The sequence below is a fragment of the Chiloscyllium plagiosum genome, unplaced genomic scaffold (assembly GCF_037043375.1).
Source record: "Chiloscyllium plagiosum isolate Xiang-an unplaced genomic scaffold, Cpla_swu_hap1 HiC_scaffold_26, whole genome shotgun sequence".
Classification (NCBI taxonomy): domain Eukaryota; kingdom Metazoa; phylum Chordata; class Chondrichthyes; order Orectolobiformes; family Hemiscylliidae; genus Chiloscyllium; species Chiloscyllium plagiosum.
The window spans coordinates 58,569,953-58,588,759 of NW_028270164.1; the positions used below are offsets into that span (position 1 = coordinate 58,569,953).

At 40.2% G+C, this 18,807-nt stretch overlaps 1 protein-coding gene across 2 annotated transcripts in view; it reads left to right on the forward strand.

Annotated features, from left to right (window-relative positions):
• Positions 1 to 18,807, forward strand: part of LOC122563341 (lysine-specific demethylase 5B-like) — a 232,156-nt gene that overhangs the window by 63,956 nt on the left and 149,393 nt on the right. The window contains exons 7-11 of one of the 2 annotated variants that reach the window (XM_043717091.2): positions 57 to 166; positions 7,146 to 7,304; positions 9,359 to 9,478; positions 13,409 to 13,567; positions 15,142 to 15,323. In XM_043717091.2, coding sequence (XP_043573026.1) covers positions 57 to 166; positions 7,146 to 7,304; positions 9,359 to 9,478; positions 13,409 to 13,567; positions 15,142 to 15,323 — 730 coding nt within the window. The remainder of the gene's footprint in view (positions 1 to 56; positions 167 to 7,145; positions 7,305 to 9,358; positions 9,479 to 13,408; positions 13,568 to 15,141; positions 15,324 to 18,807) is intronic. The other variant, XM_043717092.2, reaches the window with a different exon arrangement.

The window sequence follows — 18,807 nt, forward strand, 5'->3', positions numbered from 1 at the left end:
GAATGTGTTCAGGTTTCCATTAGTCCTGAATGAGATATCTTTTTATTAAAATCCAGAAAAGTACAATATGCATGGAATGAAGAAAGAGGGAAGTGAGAATCGTGCCACTGATTCCGAGCGAGCCAGACCAATCAGAAACAACAGGAATATGACAACCTCAAATATTGTAAGTAGAATAAAACTATTTTTGTGTAATAGGTTTTAATATTCTTGGGACAGATTTACTGCATTTTTTACTTAATAATTTGCCTAATACTTAATGCTTGCTTGGTTTATACAAAGGACTGGTGGACTTTTTTGTATTTATTGACATTGTCAGGGCTGCTCAACTAGACCTAGTCTTTAGAATGAAGAATGAGACATTTTTCCAAAAACCTAAGTAATATCATTCGGACAGAATACTTGAGCCCACCCTCCCTCAAGTAGAAAAGCTAATTTCTGTAAGGAAATTGTGCTCAGGGCTCCCGCAGAAATGTGGAGTCATAATTCCATTAGAGCCAGAGAGGCATACAGCATGGAAACAGACTCTTCAGCCCAACTTGCCCATGTCACCCAGTTTTCACAAGTAAATTAGACCTATACTGGAAATTTGTAGCACAGAACTGTAGGGAAGGCAAACCAAGACCCCCTTTCACAGCAGTCAGCTGTTGTAATTTAAAGGTCTGATGGCCATTGACAGGTAATTACACAAGTGTAAATTAGAGTGCTGAAAGGGAGTAGACAAGCGATGGAGTTGGGTCTTGGTGGTGCAGGCTCGGCTGAGGTTAATTGGATCGTGTCTGAAGGGGCAGGTGTGATTATGTGGTGTCAGCTCGCGAGGAGGAGAGAGTAGGTGGGGTTGGGGGGGGTCAGTGAATAGTTGCTTATGCTGAAAGACATCTTAAAAAGAGGGGTTAATTTAATCTAATACGGACACTAAGGAGCTGTGCTGCAAAGATGGGCTGCACCTGAAATGGGCTGAAATTCAAAGTCTTGGGGCAAGAATGAATATTGATTTATTCACTCGATTTGGGAATCACTGGAGCATGTGCTCTCACAGAGGTGGTACATGTATTGAGCGAGCTGCCAGAAAAGGTGGTAGAGGTTGGTACAATTACAACATTTATAAGGCACTTGGATGGGTACACGAATAGGAAAGGTTTAGAGAGATATGGGCCAAGTGCTAGTAAATGGGACTTGATCAGTTTTTGGGATATCCGTTGTGGTTCTGTTCGCCGAGCTGGAAGTTTTTGTTGCTTGGCGAACAGAACCACAACAACGAGCACCCGAGCTACAAATCTTCGCACAAACTTTTGGGATATCTGGTTGGTACGGGTGAGTTGACTGAAGAATCTTGTTTCCATGCTGTATAGCTGTGACTCTTAAGAGTGACTTGGCAGCAGCACTACAAATTGAATTAGTTTATTCCTAAAGAACAATGCTGCTAGACTGAGTCTGCAGTTGGTGGTATGGAAACCAACAAGAAGTAAAAGCACTTGATCTCATCTTCCCTAATCTGCCTGCAGCAGATGCACCTGTCCATGATATTTTTGGGAAGAGTGATTACTGCAAAGTCCTGCCTTTGCATTGGTAATACCTTACATTGTTCTGGATGTAGGTTTGCTCGCTGAGCTGGAAGGTTCGTTTTCAAATGTTTCATCACCATCCTAGGTAAGATCATCAGTGAGCCTCTGAATGAAGCACTGATGGTATGGCCCACTTTTTATTTATTTTAGGTTTCCTTGGGTTGGTGATGTCATTTCCTGTTCTTTTTCTCAGGATGTTGTAAATGGGATCCAAGTTAGTGTGTTTGTTGATAGAATTCTGGTTGGGAATGCCATGCTTCTAGGAATTCTTACATATGTCTCTCTTTGGCTTGTTCAAGGATGGATGTGTTACTAGTCGAAGTGGTGTCCTTCCTCATCTGTATGTAAGGATAGGGAGAGTGGGTCATGTCTTTTTGTGGCTAGTTGATGTTCATGTATCCTGTAGTGTTTGTTACAGTCCTTGCAAGGTATTTTGTAAATGACATTAGTTTTGCTTGTTATCTGTTTCGGGTCTTTCAAGTTCATTAGCTACTGTTTTAGTGTGTTGATAGGTTTGTGGGCTACCATGATCTGAGTAGCCTGGCAGTCATTTCCGAGATGTCTTTGATGTAGGGGAAAGTGGCTAGGGTTTCTGGACGTGTTTTGTCTGTTGTTTGGGTTTGTTGCTGAGAAATCTGTGGACTGTGTTCACTTGGTACCCGTTCTTTTTGGAAACACTGTATAGGTGATCTTCCTTTGCTCTTCATACTTCCACTGCGCTACCATTTGTGGTGGCTCGTTGAAATAATGTTCAAATGCAGCTTTGTTTGTGGATGTTGGGATGGTTACTTCTGTAGTTCAGTATTTGGTCCGTATGTGGTGTTTTCCTGTAGACGTTGGTTTGAAGTTCCCCATTGGCTGTTCGCTCTACTGCGACATCTAGCAATGGCAGTTTGTTGTTTTCCTTCTCTTTTTAGTGAATTTTATGCTAGTAAGGGGATTATTGGTGGTCTTGAAGGTTTCCTCTAATTTGCTTCGTTTAGTGATGACAAAAAGGTGTCATCCGTGTAGCGGACCCAAAGTTTGGGTTGAATGGTTGACAGAGCTGTTTGTTTGAGTCCCTGCATTACTGCTTCTGCTAAAACCCTGATATCTGAGATCCCGTGGGTGTTCTTTTGGTTTGTTTGTAGGTTTTGTTGTTGAAGGTGAAGTGGGTGGGTAAGGCACAGGTAGCTTGACTATATTGTCCTTGCTCATGAAGTTGGTGGTGTTTGGTGTATGTGTCTTTGGTTCTTCTTATAGTGTAGTCAGTGTTTCCTTGGCCACGTTGACGTCGATGGATATGAACAGGGCTGTTATGTCACAGGAGAACATTATTTCATCCTCTTCTGTCTTGGTTCCTTTTGATACCTTACCACCCATATTAACTTCAACAACAAAACTTACAGACAAACCAACGGAACACCCATGGGATCTGAGAAAAAGAACAGGAAAGAACCCCTGAGAAAAATAACGGGAAATGGCGTCACCACGGGCAATGCCGTCACCAACTCAACGAAACCTAAACAAGTAAATAAAAAGCGGGCCATACCACAAGTGTTTCATCCAGAGGCTCACTGATGTTAGCTAGCATGGTGACGTAACATCTGAAACCGAACTTTCCAGCTCAGTGAGCAAACCTACATCCAGTATCTCCACCTGAGCTATAAATCTTCTCAAAACCTTACATTGTGTTTGGCACAATCACTTGAAACAGTTCAAGCATTTCAAGACATGAGGTGTGGTGAGCATTCAACAATCTGATATGAACACAATCTACAACCTCAGAGTGGCCATAGACCCCACTTTTGTCATTAACATCAAACCAAGAGATCAACCCTAGTTCAATGAAGAGCGTGGGAGGTCATACCAGGAGCAGCATGAGGTGTTGACAGGTGAAGCTACAAAACAGGACTACTTGCATGCCAACCAGCATAAGCAGCAAGTAGTAGATGCAGCAAACTCATCAGATTGAAGGTCTGCAGTCTTGCCACATCCAATCATAAATGTTTGTGGACAATTAAATAACTCACTGGAGGGAGAGGCTCACAAATATCTATATTCTCAATGATGGGGGAGCCAGCTGATCATTGTTGCAAGTGCTTTAGTCTTCTTTCCACACTTCTGGATGAAGATTGTGAGTCCTGGCCTCCAGCAAAGGTTGTAGTGTCATAGATGCTTGCCTTCAACCAATTCAATTAACTCCATGTGATAGCAAGAAATTGCTGGAAACACTGGATACTGCAAACGGCCCTGACAACGTTATGGTAATAACACTGAAGACTTGTGCTCCAGAATTTGCCACACCTCTTTCGAGCTGTTCCATTGCAGCGACAAAACTGGCATCTGCCTATATGGTCAGCTTATATGACCATATTGCCTAGCAACACCCTATAACAAAAAGCAGCATAAATCCAATGTGGCCAATTCGTATCCTATCGTGCTCTCTATCATCAGTAAAGAGATGGAAGATCTTGTCAGCAGTGTTATCGAGCAACACCTGCTGAGCAATAATCTTGCTGACTCCCAGTTTAGGTAGTTCCAGGACCACAGGACTCCTGATCTCATTACAGCCTTGTTTCAAACTGAACAAAAGAGCTGAATAAAAGAGCTGAGGTGAGACTGGCTGTTTAAGGCTGCATTTGACTGAGATCTGGTATCATGGAGCCCTCAAAATCCAATCAAATCAAAAGGCAAATGTCTCGACCAGTAGAAGTCATACCTGGCAGATAGGAAAATGTCTGTGTTTAATGGAGGTCAGTCATCCTAGCTCTGGGGTGCCTCTCCAGGAGTTCCTCAAGATAGTGCCTTTGGCCCAACTATCTTCAACTGCTTCATCAGTGACCTTCCCATTGACATAAGGTCAGAACTGGGTATTGGCGAGTTTTGAGAAGTGGGTATATTCTCTCATTGCACAAAGTTCAGCACCATTTGCAACTATTAAGGTGCTGAAGTCGTCCAGGTCTAAATGCAGGGAGGCTTGGGCTGACAAGTGACAAATAACATTTGCTAGCTGTGCATGTCAACAAATGGCCTGTCTGAGACTATCTCACCATTGCCCCATGACATTCAATGGTGTTACCATTGCTACCCACCCATTATTAACATCTATAGTATACCATTGGCTGGGAGCTGAACTAGACTTGCCATATAAATACAGTAGCTGCAAGATGAAGTGAGAGACTAGGAATACTATATCATGTAATGCACATCCTGTCTTCCCAAAGCCTGTCCACAAGGCACAAGTCAGGTGTGTGACAGATTGCAGTTCCAACAACACTGAAGAAGCTTGACATGATTCAGGGTAACACTTAATGGGTCCTGCTGTCTTCAACCCTGCTTAATAGCAGCAGTGTGTACCATTTGCAAGATGCACTGCAGACATTCAATGTTAGATTCTTTGACAGTGTCTTTCAATCCCATGAACACAGCCATCTAGAAGGAGCAGGAATGGCAGCAGTTACGTGGGATCATGACCATCTCGAAGTTCCTTGCCAAGCCACCCACCATCTTGACTTTGATATTTTTGTGGTAGGGTCAAAATCCTGAAACATTCTTGCTAATGACATTTATGGGTCTTCCTGAAGCACATGGACTGCGGTTCAAGAGGGCAGCTGATGACCAGCATCTAGGGATGGGCAATAAATGCTGGCTCAGCTAGTGATGCCCACATCCCGTGAGCGACTGAAAATAAACAGGGAAGGAGTTTCAAGGTGTTGGCCCAGTGACTTTGAATGAACAGTGACTTAATTCCCATGTGTCTATTGTCCTTACTTTCCTAGGTAACAACAGATCACTGTTTTGGAAAGAATCTTGGGGAATGAATCAATGAATGTTGTAGATGGTACACACTGTTTGCTGTATGTTTGTAGCGGAGAAACTTGGTGAATGTTTAATCTGTTGAATGGATGCTGATCAAGTAGGATGCTTAGTGTTGGATGATTATCTTCTCTAGCATTACTGGAAGGTATTCCATGACAGTGTTGACATGTACCTTGAAAATGATGGTCAGGCTTTGGGAGTTGGGAGGGATGTTACTTGCTGCTGAATTCAAGGTCTCTGACTTGCTTTTGTAGTCACAGTATTAACGAGGCTCTCTGGTTCAGTTTATGATCATGATAAACCTGCAAGTTTTGATTTTGGATTCAGTGGTTTAGTGATAGCATTGGTATTGAATATTCAAGGGAATCGATTGGATTCTCTAGTTGGCAATGTCATTGCTTGGCATTTTGTGATGTCTGTTTGGCATTTGTCAGCCCAAGCCTAAATGTGGGTCATGTCATTATCTGAGGAGTTGCGAGTGATACAGAACACTGCAATCATCAAACATTCTTGCTGTCTGACCTTTTTTATGATTTGAACACAAGTCATTGAAGCAACTTTGAGGATGGTTGGCCTTGGGCACAACCCTCGCGAATTGCCTAGGCAATATTGTGGGATTGAGATGATTAGTCTCCAATAAGAAAGATATTGCAATTAATGTTTTACGTCTAATTATCCATCTTTAGAACTATTCTGAAGGAGACTCCCAAGACTTGACATTCATTATGCTTCATGCCACAAATGCTGTCAGATCTGCTGAGTTCCTCTAATTTATTTTGTTCTGCATTTCCAGCATCCACAGTTTCTTGTTTTTAAATCTCAGCCAGCAGAGTTTTCTCTTGATTCATATTGATTTCAGTTTTACTGAAGTTCCTTTGTGCTCAATCAAATGCTGTGTTGATGCTAAAGGCAGTCACTCTCTCTTTCGGAATTCAGCTCTTTAGACCTTGTTGGTGCCAAGGCTGTAATGACATTTGGACTGAAATCCTGGTGGAACCAAAACTGAGCTTCACTGAGTAGGTTATTGCTGAATAAGTGCTACTTGATAGTATCGTCAGCAATGAGATTAGACTGATATCGTGGCTGAATTTTTCAAGCTTTTGCATGCACAGCAAAACATTTGGAAAACATTTGTGTTGTCTGGTACATGCCCATGATGTAAAGGCATCTTGGCTAGTTCTGGTGCATAATCTTTAGGAATAAATTAAAGCCCATGAAACGGTGAAGCTGAGGCCTGTTTGATCTAGTCACAAATTTCAAATGGCTCAGATTTTTGTTGTTTCCCTTTAGAATCCATGCATTGTCACCATCTTCTGCTGGCAAAAATGGGATCTGCTGTCACTGGTGCTTTGCATTTAGAGCTTGCCTGCCCTTTTTCTTTGAAATTGAGGTTTGCATAGACTCTGTAAAACTTTAGTTGTAAGAGTGCAAAGCTATCGGGGATGACTAAGTTAGAGAAGAGAGTGAAGACCAAGACTGAATAAATTATAAGCAGTTTTAAGCATAGGCATAAAAATGTTTTAATAAGTGGGTAGTCCAAAATAAGGGCCATAATTTTAAAATGGTCGGGAACAAATACGTGAAATTCTGAAAAATCCCTTACTCTGAGAGGAGGAATTTGTTGCCACACTTTGATGTGAAATGCTTCGAACCTTTCTAGGAAAGCTGGAATAATATGTCAGTGGAATGGAAAGTAAACTGTTGAGTTAGGATTCGATGAAGTGAAGGTAGTGGAAGGAGGCTGTGTGGCAGACTGCATTATGTTTGTTCCTTTTGTAGGTGGATCTGTATGTTTGCCTGATCTGTGGACAAGGTAATGAAGAGGATCGACTCCTGCTGTGTGACGGCTGTGATGACAGTTACCACACCTTCTGTTTAATTCCACCCCTACAAGATGTTCCTAAAGGTGATTGGAGGTGTCCAAAGTGTCTGGCTCAGGTTGGTAATTGGAATCCTTCTTTTGTGTCAGAATTATACAGCAGTACAAAGGCTGTCTCCCTTTTTGCATTCAGTGTTTCAATCTTCAATGTTGCAATACAATTTTACAAGAACGAAACAACTTAAATTGAAGCTCTGAAGCATGAGGGATGATTTTTATTTTGTCAGGAGATGTGGGTGTTACTCATTTATTCTTACTACTCCTACTCCTCTCATGTTGCCTAGAAGGTCACTAAGTCAACTAGATGGCTGCAGTTCTGGATTCACACGTAGGCCAGACCAGTTAAGGGTGTCAGATTTTGTTCCCTGCAGGACTTGAGAACCAGATGGGATTTTACAACACTGCGTTTATATGATCGACAGTCTGCTAACGTTTTAAATTCTTGTTCTTACTGAATTAAAATGTAACCATTGCAATGGTTGGATTTGAATCCATGTCCTCTTGTCATCAGCCTTGGATTCTGGATTACTAATCAAGTGATATTTATTGCAATGCCATAATTTCCATGGTGGGGGTTTAATAGGTTTGATGTTGAGAGGATGTTTCTGTTTGTGAGAGAATATGGAACTGGGTAACCTTTTTAAAGTAAGGGATCTTCCATTCAAAACACATGAGCAGAAATTTCTTGCCTCAAAAAGGTGACATCAAACCATTCTCCACCATTCAATTATCATGGCTATTCTGATTTTGGCCTTACCAGGACTTCTATGCTTGCTTCCAATAACTCTAGACTATGCAGTCCTAATTGTAAATGCTAACATTTGTTTGTGAGAAGAAACTTTCACTTCTCTGCCTTAAATGGGAAACCCCTTGTTTTTAAACAGTTTCTCTAATTTCACTCAAGGAAAGATTCACTAGAATTTAGTGGTTTTGTAGATTGTGTAATGATTACCCCACATTTTGCCATTGTCAGAGGGTGCTAGATGCTTGATTCTGTCAATTTCCACCATTACATTTCATCTTTGAAATATTGCCTGATCACTATTGTTCTTTTGCCCCTCCTCCCACCACTGCAGAAAAGTCCTTTAGTACCTTCGACACCTCCTGACCTGACTCTCTTATCTAGTGCGTTTTTAGCAACTTCCAGAGTTCCATATCTCCATGTTATACCTATGTACTAGTGTGGGTGATTAGCTCTCGTGTCCGTTCTAAATGTTTCAATTCGATATAGACTGCTTAAATTACATTGGTATTGGACACTATTGGTCAAGCTGCACTCACTCATAGATGAGCCATGATTCTCTGGCTTAAAATTTGATATGGAAAACCAGGAAAATCTGAAAAGCAGTTTACATCTTAAATGTGTTTAACTCATGACAGCTGCTTTGGAAGACTGACCAAAACACAAAGCAAAAGGTCATAGGTAGAGAAGGAATATCAACCATCCACCATCCTCCCCCGCCCCCCCCCACCCCCCCACCCCCCAAAAAAAAAAACAAAACGAAACCCAACCAGGCGTGCACTATTGAAATCAATTTGCAAGTTGTCAAACCTATTACTTTGAGAAAGTAGTTTGGTGTATCTGAACTATTGATCTTAAGCTTGTTTGTTTCTCCCCTCCTTGTTTTGCTTATTCCTGTAACGAGCAGATTCTGATTTGACCTGACTGCCACTTCTGATCAAGGGAATCTCCTTGAAACATTATCCTGTGTTTACATGGATTGAATGCTGTAAATTCAAAAATCTTAGACACCAGGGTGAGGGGGGAGAGGTTTAAAAGGGACCTAGGGGACAACGTTTTCATGCAGAGGGTGGTGCATGTATGGAATGAGCTGCCAGAGGGAGTGGTGGAGACTGGTACAATTACATTTCAAAGGCATCTGGATGGGTATATGATTAGGAAAGGTTGAGAGGAATATGGGTCAAGTGCTGGCAAATGGGACTAGATTAGGCTAGAATATCCGGTCGATGTGATTGAGTTGGAGCAAAGGGTCTGTTCCCGTGTGGTACATCTCTATGACTCAATTGCAAGAACTTACCTGTCATCACAGTTAATGGCAGGGGAGTGCCACCTTGAGTTCACAGCATGCTGGAAACTTTGTTTTTGTTCTAGGAGTGTAGCAAGCCTCAAGAAGCTTTTGGTTTTGAACAAGCCCCTAGGGACTACACACTCCGTGCATTTGGAGAAATGGCAGATGCCTTTAAATCAGACTACTTCAATATGCCAGTTCATGTGAGTATGCTTCAGATTTATAAAGGATGTTCTCACAGTAGTCAAGTTGGTAGTCAAATCTTTTCTTTTAGTAGGTATTTTTATTAAACTTTTCTTTGTAAAACCACGAAACCTTTTTTTTCGTTGTTGTATGTATATAGAATAGAGAAAAGGAAAAACCCACAGCAACAACAATACACCCAAACAGTAAAGGTAGTTAATGAACGAGCAAAACGGCTCAACACAACAAAGCATTAGCTCTCGACCTCAGAACACTAGGTATTAGCGTAAAATAGTTGGAATTCCTCCTTCAAGGACATCAAGTACACTAAATCCAGATTGCCGAGGCTACGCGAAAGCCCTAGTTAAAATGCATCCAAGTAATCCAGAAAGGGCTGTCATAATCCTAGAAAAACTTTGTTTTCCGGTGCACCATATTCCTGAACATGTCCAGAGTGATATGTTCTATACCTGCACCGTTCAGAAACACAACGCATTACAATATTTTGCCTAATGCAGAAAGTGAGGATATTAAAAAGTTTTTTCCCATGAACATCCAAAGAGGGTATATTGGGTAGGCCCAGGAGGAGAGAGATGGATCCATCTTAACCTTGGCCCTCAAGATCCTTTCTATAACCCCTGCCACAGAACTCCAATATGTAAGGAGCATAAACAATGAGTGTGAGTACCGATATTTATCTTACTCTTGCGACAAAAGGGAGATGCTGTCACCTTTAAACTTTGAGACATGGTCTGGGGCCAGATGGACCATATGCAAAATGTTTTAGCTGTATGAGATGGGTCCTATTACAAATCAAGATCTTGCTTGCATTCTCACAGATGTTCTCTTTTCTCTCTCTCTCTCTCTCTCTCTCTCTCTCTCTCTCTCTCTCTCTCTCTCTCTCTCTCTCTCTCTCTCTCTCTCTCTCTCTCTCTCTCTCTTCCCCCCTCTCCCCCCCCCCATGTCTCTATAGAAATTTCAGCCCTTAATTCACTCTCCCAAACACCACAAAGCTGCTCAACATCTTCTGAAGGATCACCCACCGCCCCCTCGCAAACATATAATAATGCATACTAATAGAGTAGTTTTAGCATAAAGTACCCTCTTCTCCAAAGTACATCTACAGGGGTTGGTCAAGATGGTGGTCCCTTTCTGAATAAAATCCCTGACCTTAAAAGAGCGGAAAAGGTCTTTGCTAACTAGACCATATTTACAAATTATTTGGTCAAAGGACGTTATTATTTCACCTTTAAATAAACTTCCCACACAGGATACTCCCCTAGCTGCCCAGAGCTTAAATCTGGGGTGCAGGTTGGAAACCCAGCATACCCCCAATAGGGGTAAGAAATGACAATTTGGACATGTTATCCTCCCTCTGCCGCATTATCCTCCCATGCCTTAACAGTATTAATAACAATCAGATTACGGCAATATTCCATGACCATCTTCATTTTATCTAAGAGTAAAAGGCTGATGAGGGGACATTTTGTCTGGGAGGCCTCATTATCTAGCCACGTTGATGCTGGGTCGTCTTTACAGGCCCAACCACTAACAAGCGATAGAAGAGAACTTAATTGGTACCTTCTAATATGTGGGAAATCCTCCCCACCCCCCAAACCCATGAGATCACTGTGTAGTTTAGACCGTTTGATAAGAGGTAGTCTGTGGCGCCAAATAAGAGCTAAACCATTCTAAGTCTCAGCAATGTTTGTCTTGGGAAAATCGGAGGAAGCATTGGTAAAGGATAGAGCAAACCGGGGAGAACATTTATTTTGTTAAGATACCTGGCCTAGCCAGGATATTGGCAACATTTCCCATCACTGAAAATCTTGTTTAATCCTGTCAAGCAAGTGAGCAAAATTGGCCTCAAAAAAACTGTTCAAAGACAGGGATAATGCAGATGCCTAAGTAAGTAAACCTCCTGTCCCCATTTGTAGGGGAACCGTAGTTCACCCTTCACCTAAGATATTCTCCTGAGACCACCCACCTCCCCTCCCCCAAGTAGGCATAGCCTCAGATTTTGAGATTAATCTTGTGGACCAAAAAGGAGCCAAATGAGTTGATGCATTGTAGAAGATGGGATACTGAAACCTTTGGATTCGATAGAAAAACCAAAACAACAACTGCATATAATGAGATTTTATGCGACTTAGATCCTACTTTTGGGGTGACTTTATTAGGATCCCTACGGGATTGCCTCTTCTAGCAGCTCAATCACCAATGTGAATTGTAATGGCGAAAGGGGGCAGTCTTACCGACTGCCCCTACAAATATTAAAATTACTCTACCTCACATCATTGGTGAGAACCGCTGCCAGGGGATCAGCATTGAGACCCTCACCCACCTAATAAAAACCTCTACCAAACCAAATCACTTAAGGACGTAAACATATGGCCACTCAACCCAATCAAATGCTTTTTTCTGCATCGAAGGTGACCACTAATCCCTGAACCAAAATGCTGCTGACAAACTTGAATCCTATTCAGCAATCTCCTGACATTATTAGAGGATCTATGGCCTTTTAAAACAAGTCTGATCGTCCCTAACAATGGAAGGCAGCACGGTTTCCAATCTTAATGCGAGTGATTAAAATTTTGTCCAAGACAGAGTTCAGAAGTGAGATGGGCGTATAAGAGGCACATTGCTCTGGAGTCGTCGTCTTAAGAATAAGAGATATTAGCCTTCAGAATGGTGGGAGCTGATTATGGTTGAACGAGTCATTATACGTGTCCAGCATTGGTTCCGACAATATACTTATAAATTCCTTTTAAAACTCACTGGGGAGACCATCAGGGCCAGGAGCCTTCCCATTCTACGTCTGTTTCACAGCCTCCTGTACCTCCTACACTGTTTAAAAAGGCTTTAAGAAAAGACACTTGCTCAGGAGTGACAATTGGAAGATCCAAGTTCTTAAAGAAAGACTCCATCTTAGTGCATCCATCCATCCATCCTCCCAACACTGACTGGTATAGCTCAAAATAGAATTTCCGAAATGCTGCATTGATCTTTTTAGAGTTTCAGTGACCATCCCATTCCTATTCCTGATAGAGGTAATGGACTCGGGGGCATTCTTTCTCCTAGCAAGATACACTAGCTACCTGCCTGGCTTGTCACCATTTTCAAACAGTGCCTATTTCGCAAAGGTGTGTAAGCACAGAGTTCAGGACGGACCGAAGAGCCGTAATTTAACCAATGATGGCTTGTCAAAATACGCCTTCATCAAACCTTCTCTAAGTGTAATTTTATTTACTTTTGGCTAGAACAATATTTTTTTTTAAAATGGGCATTATATGTTCCACTATTCAAGTTAACACCGTTATATTGTTGAAAATGAAGCAGCTGTTTTTGAGTTTCATATTAATCTAAGATTTACTGTTTCTGATTTCTTTGGTCCCATGTTGTTAATTTGTTCTGACCAATATTTATCTATTTGGCAGATTGCAAAAGGAACAATCATCTGATCCTCTATCTCTTAGGTGTCTGTCTTCTTTGTTGCGTTTCATTCTAATAGAACAGTGACTGCTTTTCAAAGATAATTAATCAATCATCACAAGATTTGTCTTAGTTGAAAGACATGAAAGGTGCTTTATAAATGCACGCTGCTGTCATAAGCTGCACTGGCTGTCCGGGTCTGCTGTTTAGTATGTTTGATTTCTTTGGCTGAAAGATTGGACAATGTTGGAAAATGGAATCTCTCATTTATGTATTGAACTTTAAGTTTGTAACTGAAGTGTGAAGGCTTTCCTCTGCATCTAATTCTTATTCAACCTAAAGTTGGAGCATTGCGCTTGAACAGAACAAGTTCCATCTTTCAGTTTCAGCAGTTTTAAAAAAAAGTTAATTGTTAAAGTAAAACAGAAGTGATTTGTTAAATTAAGCAAACTTCTTTATTTGGCATTTTTGTACTCTGTGCACACTTGATGCAAATGTGTTTTTTTTTCAAAAAACAGATGGTTCCAACTGAACTGGTGGAAAAAGAGTTTTGGCGTTTGGTTAGTACCATTGAAGAAGATGTTACTGTGGAATATGGAGCTGACATTGCTTCAAAAGAATTTGGTAGTGGCTTCCCCATCAAGAATGGCAAAATTAAACTGCGACCTGACGAACAGGTAAAGTTCTAGATTAATTGTGTAAGATGTTTAAGATTGATGCTGGGCAAGTCCCTTCTGGTCCTTAAATTGGCGCTAATAATTGATTGCTATTGATAATTGTGATCATTTTTGCAGAGATTCTCCCAATGTCTGACCACTTCCAGAATCATATGAAATTATTTAAAAATTCCTGTTTGTTAAATTTTATACAGGGATTCTGCCCAAACCTTTAGTAGGAAATTGGAAACCTCATGAAATTCAACTGTTTCCAGCATTTTTTGCATTTGTTATTTCTTTTGTACCGAGTATTTGATAAATTATTTTGTTCAACCTATATGTAACCAGATGAGCTTTGGACATCGCCAATTGGATTATACCTCCGTTGAATTAGCTAATCTACAGTAGTAAAGATGCTACAAATGCTGAAAGCAATCAAAGTGCTCAAATTGGGCAAGGTTAAGAGTGGTGATCAATTCTTTGATCCCAGCTGGTACTGACTGTGGATGGTGGTTGAAAAGGAAACCAGGCCATTGTTTTCCCACTGAACAGTGTATATCAGTTAGCATAACCAGCTTGCTTGCACTTTAAAAGTTACATTAGTAAAGACTTGGTTTGATATACTAGAGGATCTTCCTTTTGGAGGGTGGGAGAAAATTGCATATAAAGTGTTGGCATGTACGGAGGAACCTCGATTATCTGAAGGACATGGGTGGGGAGTATTTTGTTTGGTTAATCGAATGCCGGAGAACATAATTTAGGTGAGTATTGGGACATTGTGATCTTGGTGAATAATCCGATATTTGGACAATTGAATGCTGGACAATCGAGACTCCTCTGTAAATGGCTAATCTAGAAACTGATTCTGCTCTTGATTTTAAGTTATATAAATGTATTAAATTAGTTGAGAAGCTTAGTTGACATTTAAGAATTTGGACAGCTTGGGTTGCAGTTTTTATGTGGCATATTTTCGTTCAAATGGGTATCAAAGTACATTTATCAATAATAAATCCTGGAAATAAGTGGGGGTGGGGGGGGGGGGGGGAAAGTACTGGCTAGATTTGTAATGTGTGTGGACGAAGCAGACAGCAACGATTTTAATTTCTACACTGTTAGATGCAGAATGGTGTGGCTGTTCTTTTTTTTGTGCTTGTAAAATAACACACGCGCAGCCCCACACACACTTTTTTCCTGCAACTTTTTGACAAGTTCCACCTTTGCTCTGTACAGGACAATGTTAGAGAGATGATCTGGGGAAGGGGGGTTCAGGGTACACCCTATGTAGACAGAGGGCAGGTGGTCAGTCATTTGGAGACAGTATCTGGGCTCCCATCGATGTCCAGGACTGTTCTTGGCAGCATTTCAGTAAGCTGAATTCACTTTTAATCATTGTAAACAAAAGATACGCTCAGTGTTGGAAACACCTCTTTGTTTCTATCGGGACCTTGATCACCTTTGGATAATCGAGGTTCCACTGTACATGTAGAGCTGATGTTGTTGCATTTGTGAAGTCTGAACAGTTCTAATGTGGTTTCTTTTGAGTTAAGTTTTACCATTGCTGTTCTGAAGTGCATTTTTGTGTCTTTTACTTCCAGGAGTACTTTGATTCAGGATGGAATTTAAACAATATGCCTGTTTTAGAACCATCAGTTCTGACACATGTTAGCGCAGATATCTGTGGAATGAAATTACCATGGCTCTATGTTGGGATGTGCTTCTCCTCCTTCTGCTGGCACATTGAAGATCACTGGAGCTACTCCATAAATTATCTGCATTGGTGAGAGACCGTCACTAACATAAGTAGTCAAGACTTGGGCATCAGGGTTCAACTTGATTTCGAAGAGAAAAGTGCATAGGTACCATAGGCATTCATCAGAACTTGGACCAATGCCCCTTAAATGCTGTGCATTCTGGTATTGCTTATGCTTGAATTGCAGACCAGATGTTTTTCACAATGTTCTTAAAAAAAAAACTGTCAGGTGGAATGCAGAGTAACAATGCATCTTATCTTGTATATTGTTCAGTGACTGCAGGTAAATTTAATGCCTGTCAAAATATAACTCCCCAAGAATATATTTTTCAAGAAACTTTGGAATGAGGAAAATCTTTGCTGTAAGGGTAGAGGTTATCATGGAATGGTTACAGTACAAAAGCCATTCAGCCCATGTGTTATAAGACCATAACACATAGAGACAAAAAAACTGCAGATGCTGGAAACCGAGGTAGACAAGCAGGAGGCTGGGAGGTGGAGAAGTTGACTTGCTGCCTGGCTTGCTGTGTTCTCCCAACGTTCTGCTTGTCTACATAAAATATAGAAGCACCTTTTAAGCCACTCAATCATAGCTGATATATTTCTCAGCACCATTTGCCTACCTTCTGTGTCTGTGCTTAGTACATTCTAGATTTGAACTAAGTTAAAGAGCATTACTTGTCGTCATTTCTTCTTTTGTCACTTGGCTTAAATCGATGTCCTTAGGTTCTTGGTCCTTCTGCTAACAAAGGTTGTCACAATTGATTCTGTCTAAGCTCTTCATGATTTTTGATCACCTGTCAAATCTCTGCATAAACTTAGATTCTCCAATTTATCTGTATAACTGAAGTTCCTTCTCCATGGAATCACTGTTTCTTTTCTTTACCCTTTCTAATGCTTCCTAGAATGAAATATTCAGAATTAGATAGAATGCTCCAGTTGAGGCGGAACCATTTATGTAGATTTATCATATCACCCTTTTGAATTTGGGGTCCTAGGCTGTAGTAAAAGGGGTCATGGGTTTTATTAACCTTTTTTTGTTGACCCGCCCTGACATCTTCAAAAATTCGTGTGTGTTCCAAGTCCTATTAATACTTCTTTGATTGAAGATGTATCTTTATTATCTCCTTTTTTTATCTAAAACTATCACTTGTGCTGCTTAGCATTAAGTTTCATCTGCTGCTTGTCAATTCATTCCACCATTCTATCTTCCCATTTTAGAAGCACCATCCGTTTTGCAATTCACAATAGTTCCAAGTTTTGTGTATTGTGCAAATTTTGAAATTGTACCTTGTATACCCAGTGCTGTGAGAAGTGCTCTTAACACTGCTTTCTGTACTCCTGTATATTTCCTTTAGTGAAAAGGACACTTATTGTTTGCTGTCACTCAATTTGACAAATGTTCATGCTTTCACTGTCCCCTTATTCTATGAGCAATAATTTTGCTGATGAGCAAAATTAGAAAAATGTGATTTTTTTTTTTATTGAATGCCTTTTTGGAAGTATATGTGTACTGCATTAAATGCCTTATCCTGTCAATTCTTGCTGCCAACTCATAAGAAACAAATGTTAGTTAAACGTGATTGACACTTTATGAAGTCAGGCTGGCTTCCCTTAATTCCTTAGTTTGTTCAAATTATATCGTTTTTGTCTCCAATGATCATTTCTGAAAGCTGATCCACTACAGAGGTTAGGCTGTCTAGCCTGTGGGTGTTTGGATTATCCTTGCACATTTTTTTAAATAAGACTATATCTCGTAGCATTCTCCTGTTATTTCCAGTTATAGCACTTCTATACCTAACGAGGATTTGGAAATCATGGCCAATGTCCCCATAATGTCAACCATTACTTCCCCTCAATGTCCTTGGATGTATCTACTGGTAACTTCTTAAACTTTAGGTACTAATAGCCTATATGCTACCTCTTTTAACCCATCCAATGTTTCTCCGACCTCCTGTTCAACAATGACTTGGTACCATCTTGTTCCTTTATTCATTTCTTACTCATTTAGTACTTGGGCCATGTCCCTGCTTCTTGGACATATACTGTAATTGACTTCACTCTTCCTTTATCAGTCTTTTACTATTAATGTAGCAAGTTTTTAGATTTCCCTTTAATACGAACTATCAGTCTTCTTCTACTTTCTCTCTTGTTTTGTCTTTCACTTCCCTTCTGAAAAGTTTACACTGAGCCTGATTCTCAATTGTATTGTCCATCAGAAATCACCATGTAATCACTTTTCCTACTTTGTCTCTATCTCATTCATAACTCTGGTTCCTGGGTTTGTTTACCCAACCTTTCCCTTTCATGAGAATGTATCACAATTGTACCTGAATTAACTCATCTTTTTTATTCTGGCCAAAATTATGATTTTACAATGATCTTGCTGAAAATGTCACCAACAAATCCACATTTAATTAATAATATGTAGAAATGTATATTTTTACTGAAATAAATTCAAGCAATTTAAACTTAGATATCTCTGAAAGCATTTTCCTAAGGTGACTTAGGAAGGAATTTATTAATTTACTGAACGCTACTGAAATTTTTCATGATTGGAAGCAAGCAAATGCAGCATGTGACTATGGAAGTTACTATTGTTCTTGATGCCCAAGAATAAGAAAGTTACAATGAATTTGCATAAAATAGTGATTCGGTCACAATTGGAGTATTGTGACCCATTCTGTATTTGGAGAATGTACAGAAAAGCTTGAATGGTTCTAGGATTTAGGGATGCACATTGAGGTTAAATTGAAGAAGCTTGGCTACTTCCCTTAGAAAAGGGATGGCTAAGAGGATCTTGAATGTATGTATTCAAAATCATAACGGGTCCCGACAGTAGATAAGAGAAAAGCTTTCTGTTGGGTTGAGAACCAGAGTATATACTTTTAAAGTGGCAAAAGGGCCAAAGTCAACATGAAGCAAATGTTTGTTTACATCAAGTGGTTAAGATTTGGAATGTAGTGTAATGTGGTGGGATTCAATTGTGACCTTCAAAAATAATTAGATAGGTACTTGAAGGTAAATAAAAATTGTCCAGGGACAGGAAAATCTACAGGGTCACAAGGACAGGTAAGCAGTACAGCTAGCTGATATGGGCTTGACAAGATGTGATAAATGGCTGTTCTATGCTGTAACCGCATGATTAAACTGAGAGAATATCTTTTACATCTGGAATAATTTTACAAGCAGCAGCCAGGATCTGGTTAGATCTTTCCTGATAATGTTAAAGCTAAAGTACATAATTCATTACTTTATTCATTTATTTATACAATGCTTTTAATATACCCCCTCCCCAGTGATTCACTGTTGTGTAGGAAAATTGAACAATTGACAAAAACCACAAAAGAGACATCAAGTCAGATATCCAAGTTTTTATCAAAATAGTAGCTGTTAGGTATGGAGATAGGTGAGCACTTTGGTGATAGTGACCACAATTTTTGGTTATTGTTACTTTAACAATGGAAAGGGATAGGTATGTTGTGCAGGGCAAGAGTTATTGCTGGGGGAA